The sequence below is a fragment of the Ipomoea triloba genome, chromosome 5 (genome assembly GCF_003576645.1).
Source record: "Ipomoea triloba cultivar NCNSP0323 chromosome 5, ASM357664v1".
NCBI classification, from domain to species: domain Eukaryota; kingdom Viridiplantae; phylum Streptophyta; class Magnoliopsida; order Solanales; family Convolvulaceae; genus Ipomoea; species Ipomoea triloba.
This window is the reverse complement of record NC_044920.1, coordinates 28154087-28162413: the sequence shown is the minus strand read 5'-3', so window position 1 is coordinate 28162413 and position 8327 is coordinate 28154087. Positions and strand designations below refer to the sequence as shown.

The 8327-nt window shown below is 39.4% G+C and overlaps 2 protein-coding genes across 2 annotated transcripts in view; one reads left to right on the top strand and one right to left on the bottom strand.

Annotated features, from left to right (window-relative positions):
• Positions 1-986, top strand: part of LOC116020594 — a 4246-nt gene extending 3260 nt beyond the window's left edge. The window contains exon 5 of the mRNA XM_031261062.1: positions 742-986. Coding sequence (XP_031116922.1) covers positions 742-828 — 87 coding nt within the window. The 3' untranslated portion in view covers positions 829-986. The remainder of the gene's footprint in view (positions 1-741) is intronic.
• LOC116020593 (ATP-dependent RNA helicase DEAH12, chloroplastic-like) lies at positions 983-7697 on the bottom strand. Its single transcript, XM_031261060.1, has 3 exons — positions 6725-7697; positions 3112-6256; positions 983-2368 (listed from the first exon to the last, which is right to left on the bottom strand). Exons 1-3 carry the CDS (start codon positions 7595-7597, stop codon positions 1149-1151), a joined length of 5238 nt encoding a protein of 1745 aa, XP_031116920.1. The 5' UTR covers positions 7598-7697; the 3' UTR covers positions 983-1148.
• Between the last annotated feature and the right edge of the window lie 630 nt (positions 7698-8327).

The following is an 8327-nucleotide window of genomic DNA, read 5'->3' as shown; positions in this document are numbered from 1 at the left end:
AAAAAAAAAAAAAAAAAAAAAGTGAAACGAAAGTGCATGCACTATTGTATCTAACATGGTAGGTAGGTCATGTGCTGTCTCACCATTTCAATATGAATTAAATAAAAAAAAAATTCTTAAACGGACAGAGAGAAAGACTCTGTAAATTTACCAAAAAAAAAAAAAATTCCATCATAATAGCAGCGGATACAATTAATGTTAAAATTTTAAAGTTTTGAAGTTTTAAATTTGTCTGTACTCAGTATTATCCCAAAGTAAGTTTGGATCGTTATTGTATCGACAATGGTTCACAGTTCACACAGTTATGTGAATCACAAATATTTGAAAGTACATTATTTTATATAATATCAAATAATGTATTTTTAGTATATTAAAAATGTATTTTGTATTTTGGAAAAGTACATTATTTGGGTACTGAAAATATATTATTTTATATAATGTACATTCAGAATACAAATAATATACTTTTAGTATGCCAACTACAAACTTTTTCACTTTCCTCCCTCCTTTCTCCCTCAACTCAGCTCCTCCTCTCCTCTATGACTGTGTGCCCCCAAAAAAAAAAAAAAAACTCCTAATCGTGATGCTCTTATATACAATGTTCGGTACAAATTAAAATATTTTCTAAATTTTTTTATTTATACTTGGTACAAGCAGCATTGATGTTGATTAGCACCGTAGACTTTTCCCAAGTATGTATATGATTTTTTGTTATATCGGATATTGTTGATTTATTTGAAGGTGGAGGAGATAGAAAAACAGGTGGAAGAAGAATTCTTGAAAGCAAAAAGTACAAGTGAGGGACAAGACACCACTAGCATGGAGTGAACGTAACACTGAAAGGATTATGTGATGAAGTTTTAGTGTCTGCGATGTTTAATATGTATGTTTGGGATTCAACTGTTTTTCTTCCTTAATCGTTTCTTCCTGCGACTGCATATGATCAATAGTTGAGTATGTATGATATATCGAGAATTGATAGTGAAGGGGTGAAGTAAATTATCATATTCCTAACATTCCGATTCCGGGGTCCACAAACTGTCAAACATTATGCCCTAAACATGCATATGTACACAAGTACTCAGTATGTAGAGACAACAGAAAAAATATTCATGAAACAGAAATGCAGTTGAAATTGGAGAAGCATGTCATATAATGGTGGAATGTACAGACCTCAAATGATTATAGCAATCATCACTTGTAGCAAAGAACTCCAAACAAACCCAGCAAACATGTTTCCCACACTTGCACTCGATGTGGTTGCAGCCATCCACCTTCTCGATTGTGAACGAGCACACGGGGCAGTTCTTCACGTTCTCTTTCCCCTTTTTCCATGCTTTCAGAGAGTTGTAGTCCGGGTCGTCTTTAATCTCGCGGTACCTGGCACATGAAATGAACGGATGATGCTCGAGGTGGCAGCTCGTGCATGTTTCTGCATAACATGCTCCGCAGATGAATGGTTCCCCGGTGGTGGCTGAGGGGTCAGCAGCGCGATAAACTGAAGGGCAATCGGGCGATGGGCAAAACCTGTAAGAACCTCCGCTTGCTGCCACGAAAGCCCCTAATGATGCCCGGAAAAGCTCCTCCAGTTTTTCGATTGATAACAGAGACTTCAAGTCGGCAACGAGGATTGGAGCCTTGCAACCTTTATGCATACAGCACATGGGGAAACCTTCTCGGCTTCTGATGGCGGACTCGCACTGCTCCACCAAGCATGATCGGCAGAAGACATGGAAACAGTTCTCTAGCTTGAAACTCTCCTCCACTTCACACAAGCAAATTGGGCAGTCAGCTTCATCATCATTTCTTTGATTCTGCGGACTACTTGTTTGAGCCATCTCATAAATTACGTCTTCAACTTTTTGCTTCACTTCTTTGGGACCGCTGATAGAGATACAATGGTGTCTGACATTTAGAGAGAAGTTACCATCGGGAAACATTTGCTTGATCCCATTAAGGTCTGCTCCAAACCTCTGAACCACACTCTTCATCAGATTTGGGGGCAAAGCTTCTCCACGAAGATGGACTTCAAGTTGCTTGTTTTCATGAAGTGACAGAAGCAAATCCACAAATTTCTTCTCTGCCATATCAATCTTGTTTGAACAGCCAAAGATTCTCAGAGTATGGGTATGCCTGTCAAAAAGAATATAGGTTCCTGTCTCCTGCTGAATTGACCTCATAAGAGAGATCCCTTCCCGAGAAAATAAATGTTGCAGAACTGTTGGAGTAATGCCATCATGGTCTATTATTTTCCCTTTCATAAGCTGCTCCAATGGCTTTCTCACTTCTGTCACAATTTTCGTGGCGCCAGCACATATGGTAACTCTATAGGAACCATTCTCATTCCTAAGAAGATTGCACTCAACACCTGCAAACAGTTGAAGTATTGTCAGCTGCCAATTATACATTATTCATTTGCAAAACTTGAAATATTGTTTCAGTAAAGTTATACTTCATTCAGCACAAATGAAGGGGAATTTCTAGTGCTACAGAATAGTAGTTTCCAAGAATACATAGGCCTTAATACCTCTATTTTTTAATCTTCATCCATGACAGACAACAAAAATAGAGTCCTTGCAAAATGCAACTTTACCATTTAAAGTTACTAGAACCAATATATTAGATGGGCACATGAGGGGTGGGATAATCATACATTCTTTCGATTAAGCAATAGGAACAAAAACCTATAATAACTATATTTGTTCAGGAAGTAATATGTACAGCATAAAGCACATTGCACCAGGCACTTCCTGGGGTGGGTTTCATCATTCTTTCATAACATTATAACAAGGAAATCGCCCATATTTTGAGATTTTATACTGAGGTTAGGTAGTTAAAATGGTAATGTGAATTAGTGACTATAAATCAGCTAATGCACCTAAATGTGAATTATTTGTTTGAGAAACCAACTAAAAAATGACAATGCACATACATAAATCAGCCTAAACAGAAACAAATAAGGAATTGATTGTGAAGTATTATTAAGATAAATAAATTAGTTAGAGCACCTAAAATTGATTTATTTGGTTCAGAACCCAACTGAGAAATGACAATGCACACATAAAAATGAGCTTAGTTAGGAACAAATATGGAGTTGGTTGTAACAAATACCCTTTCTATGACGGAAGCTTGCAAGTAGTGTATCCAGCTGAGTCTTAATGACATGATATACTGCTGCAGGACAGGACACAGAACTAGAAAACAAGTGCTGGCATTGTATCTTCTGCCATGGAAGACATCCAGGCAATACTTTCCCATTCATTTCCTCCAGAGCCCTTGCAGCTTCTAGATATAGACTTCCATCGAATGCTATAGCTGCTTTCATGAATGTATCCTTTGGTTCAGGAGGGAAGACCTGGACACGAGTAGAGTTACCATAAGGGTTCCTTTTAGGCATGAAGGAAGATATTTCTCTTCGAAGTGCTTCTTCACAAGCAACTAATGGAGGACCTTCTACAGCATTTCCTCTGAGTAGGAACAAATCCAAAATTTTTCTGTCTGTCATTGCAGTTAACATCTCAAAAATCTCAGCTTCAGAAAGCTCTCTATCAAGTCCCTTAATCACTATGTTGTCAGAACATTTGATGCTTCGTTCACATCGAACAATGCTTCCTCCTATTACAACACTAGAGAAGACATCAACCATAAAAGTAATGTCCTTTGGATGACATTTCACAATAGCTACCCCTTTACTGAATCTGCGAGGCCAATGCACTTTTGCTTTGAGCAAATGAGATGAGATCATATTTTGATCACCATCATGCATGGTCTTAGAAGGAACTACTTTGACCACCCCACCACTAAGTGGGACGGAGTTTAGTGCAGAAGCATGCTCAGCAGCATTGGGGGTGACAAATGTTACCCTGCCCCATCTCTCCATCTCCTCACTATCTTGTCCCACACCTGAGAACCTGTGGACCACACAAATGTCACCTGCATTCCTTTCCAGAAACATCAACAGTTCCTTATCATCAAATGAATTTCCCTTTGAAAGAAATACATCAAATGTCAAACATCTCTTCTCAAGCTCCAAATGTTTTATCTCAGCACCAGCTCCAAAAAGGGCAGTAGGCACGGAAGAAGCAGATCCTCCATTGTACAAACATTTCTCCAGACATTCATTTTTCAACAACTTGTATTCATAATCCACTGCTTCATTCAGATTCTCAAAAACCCTCTCCATGTCTCTGGAAGAAGCATACATTGCAATCTCATTCCGATCAACATTCACTTCAATGCCAATGCGTTCATCCATGCACAAAGATCTCATTCGCGAAACAAAACGATTGATGTGACAGTTAGATTTTCCACACAATCTCTTCAGCAGCATGCTTCCAAACCCTGTCAAAGACTTCTTCTGTAGCTTTTGAGCATCCATCTTTAAGAAATCAAACAATGGAGGAGGAAACAAAGTGGCCAGGTCGCGAAAGTCAAACGCCGTAACACAGACCAGATACTCTTTAGCTGATGCCAGGATATCACCAAAAACTACCCAAGTGGGTCGTTGACAAAAATTCAACAACGAACACGATGGGTGCAATTTGACATGCTTACCTGCCAGTGCTACCTCATAGCCAAGTTGATCAGAACCAGAGAACATTGCCACATTTTCTGAAAGGGAAGAGAGAATAATGTGTTTCAAACTTTCATCATGCTCAGTGTGCATATGTGGATCCCAATGCCAGTAAGTTGGAACAACGATACTCAGTTCATTTTGAAGACAGGTTTCCAGTTCTTCAACAGTCTCCTGGCACCTTCTCATGGTTTTGGCATTGATGCTATTATTCCAACACCAGGCATTTCTCTTTTCTTGAGAAACAGCATCCCATTCCTTGTAAACAGATAGTAAAGTGAAGAGATCACCATCAGGATGGGAAAACTGAACCTTAAGGCAATCAGATTTTAGTTTATCTACTTCAGTACCAACTCTGCAGAAAATGCTGTTTGAATTTGCCATAACAGCAGCAAGAACAAGACCCTCTTTACCCAAACGGCGATGGAAACAACTAAGGATTATCTTACCCAACCGAGGCTCGATACCCAACTTCACTAGATAATGTCCATCTGCAGTTAATTCATAACCATCATCAACACATGCAATAGCTCCTAAGTGAATCAGATTTCTTATAGCCATCTCAATTGCTTTAGGACTAGGTGCATCAACAAAATCAAAACTCTGCACGTCCTTGATGCCCAGGGCAAGTATCCTTAGCACAGCAATACCAAGATGAACCTTACGAATTTCAGGTTCCGGATGACAAGGCATATTCTCAAAATCATTTTCAGAGTAGATTCTATAACACCTTCCAGGTTCAGTTCTACCAGCTCGCCCAGCTCGTTGATTTGCTGAGCTTTTGCTGACTGGACAAACCTTGAGAACATTCATGCCAGTTCCAGGTTCAAATCTGCTTTCTTTCACCCTCCCAGAATCAACAACATATTTGACACCTGGAATTGTCAAAGATGTCTCAGCAACATTCGTAGTGAATATTACCTTTCTCTTTCCAGGGAAATTCTGGAAAACCCGGCGTTGGTCTTCATAGGACAGTTTCCCATGTAAAGGTAATGCAATGGCAGAGGGGATTTGAAAAGTCTCAATAGCCCACTCTACTTCCATCTGAGAAGTCAGGAAGGCAAGAATTGTTCCCTCTCCCTCTGTTTTGTGGATATCAGTCACAGTCCTTACAACATCAGAAACATAAGAAGGAACCGTATCAGAACCAGAAACAAAACTACCTTCACATTCACTGGGTACATACTTAATGTCCACCGGAAAAGTTCTGCCAGACACATAAAATGTTCTACAACCAAAGAAGTAATTTGTAAGCTGATCTGCATCAGCCGTGGCGGACATAATGATAAGCCTTAAATCATGCCTCTGATGAAGCAAATTCCTTAGCAATGCTAAAAGAAGATCTGTGTTTAAGCTTCTTTCATGTGCTTCATCAATTATAATGCATGAAATCTTACACAAACTTTTATCTCTCATATAGTGCTGCAGCAGGCAGTGATCTGTCATAAATATTACCTTTGAATCAAACTGATGAATGGATGAATATGATGGGTAACAGGCAATAGATTTTTCTTGGTAACAGCCAATACTTTCCTCTTTAACCCTATCTGCCAAAGAGATGGCAGCAAGTTTCCGGGGTTGAGTGCAGACTACAGCACCATTTCCAGCAACTCCTGAATCAGCTAAGAATTGAACCAATTGTGTACTCTTTCCAGAGCCAGTCTCCCCAATCAAAACTGTAGCCTACAAGAAGTACATGCCAAACACAGAAATATTATTTACATACAGCATGAACATGGTTGAAAGTAAAAGCAAATTATGCTAATGAACAACTGAGTATGTTGAAATATTCTGGATAGGGAGGAGCCAAATATTAGAACTATCTGTACTGTGACCCTTGTTTGCAACATCAAATTCAAAGACTAAGTTTGGGGGGTAACAAAGTTCAATCATCAAGGATTCAGATTTAGACAACAGGAAGGCAAAATCCTATAAAGAGGTCTATTTTGGCAGTACACACAACATAAATTAGAGAAAGCAGTCCAAAACCATGAGCAAGAAGATTTGAATAGGTTCTTTAATCAACAGGCAAAATTTCTGCAAGAGAACACATTTCTGAGAAAAGGTACTAGCATTTCTGTATATCTAGCTTATTGCTAACAATAGACGATGCAATACACATAAAATGAAGCAAATGAAATAAATAAACACCTGTTCAGAATCTATTTGCTTAAGAATCTCTTCCCTGGAAGCGAAAATGGGCAAGCCATCCTCAAGTCTTCGGCATTCCCTCTTAATCAGATGATGAATGTGGTCCCAATTGAACTCTTCTGTCTCAAAGGTAAACACTGCCATACTGTCTCCATAAACATCCTCCCCGGAGTACTTCCCCTCCAAATGAAGCAAAATACAACTCACCCCATTCTTAAACTCCGCTATCCTCTTTGCTATTAAATCCCTCTCAGCCATAAACGCCTCTTTCTTATTCAATAGTTCATTTGCAAGAGCGATACGTTTCGGCCTTCCAAGCAATTTGGAGACCTTTTCAATTTCCGCCTCCAGAAATTCTAACTTCTTCCAACATTTTTGCACTACTTCCCCTTCCATTAAACCCTCTAGCTTCTCAACAAACACCTCTCGGACCCGATCCTTCAATTCCTCCTTCTTCGACGACACCTCGGCGTTCTCCACCAGCGACGGCGTCATCGGAAGCCCTCCGTCGAGCCGGATTCTCCATAGCTCCACCACGACCTCCACAGCCTCGCTCCACTGCTCATAAAACAGAGTCCCTACCACACAACCCCTCTCGAAAACATGGGAACTTTGCGGCGGTGACGGCAATTTCTCGATTAGCTCGTCCAATTCGATTCTCTTCAGGCCCCGGCTGCTCGACCGGAACTGTATAACGAATTTCGGCTGCGTTTTCGGCGGCTCAGGAGGCCGATCACGACGGTTGCTCAAGTGAGACTTCCACTGATTCTTATACGGCTGCCGTGGACGATAACAGTATCCCGCTTCCATATAAGGAAGCTTCTCCGACGGCCGATTTCGCCGGGCGGTGTCTGAAAACCCTGGTCTCTGCATTCGTACGATCAAGGTTTACCAAAAAACGAAAAAACGAAGAATACTCGTACTATAAAGATTATACAAGGGTTTTTAGTTTTTTAAGCGAGTTTGAGAATGTCCGTTGGAGACCTTTTGGCATGTAAAATGTTGGGCACTTGGGCGTACTTCATACTCCATAATCCATATTATATATTACAGTAATTAATTTAATGTCTATTTATTTCAGAATTTTCTTTTCATATTATTTATCTCAAGAAAAATGGTTAAATAGACCTTCCAACTTTACACCAAAGTGTAATTAGATCTATTAACTTTTTAAAAATGTATTAAACACTTCAACTTGTTAAAATTGATCAAATAAGTTCAAATTACTGGTAACCAACAGGTCATCGGTATTCAGAATTTCAGATTGTCACTGACCAACATTAAACACCGAAAATTATTGTTGACCGTCATAAATCATCGTTGACCTCATCAGAACAGAAAAATCAATGACCAACGAATGGTCACCGGTTGCCCTCTCCGACGGAGAAGGCGATCAAACTGGTTGCCTTATCCAGGCAACCGAGTGGTTGACCTCTCCATCAGAATATTTATACTGTAAGTCTAATATATTATATTCACATTGTAACTATTCTTCAATCATATATTTAAGTTCCATCGTCATTTCAAGTATCTTTTATAATTATTGATAATATATTTACAACTTGCAAACATTAAAAAAAAAGTTGAAAATTTATAGCGGCCA

Excerpts from the sequence above, each read along its gene's own strand:
- LOC116020593 (XM_031261060.1), bottom strand. The coding sequence starts at position 7,597 with ATGCAGAGACCAGGGTTTTCAGACACCGCCCGGCGAAATCGGCCGTCG. Across the intron at positions 6,257-6,724 it reads AGCAAATAGATTCTGAACAG|GCTACAGTTTTGATTGGGGA; the intron begins GTGTTTATTTAT and ends TACTTCTTGTAG. Across the intron at positions 2,369-3,111 it reads AAGCTTCCGTCATAGAAAGG|GTGTTGAGTGCAATCTTCTT; the intron begins GTATTTGTTACA and ends AACTGTTTGCAG.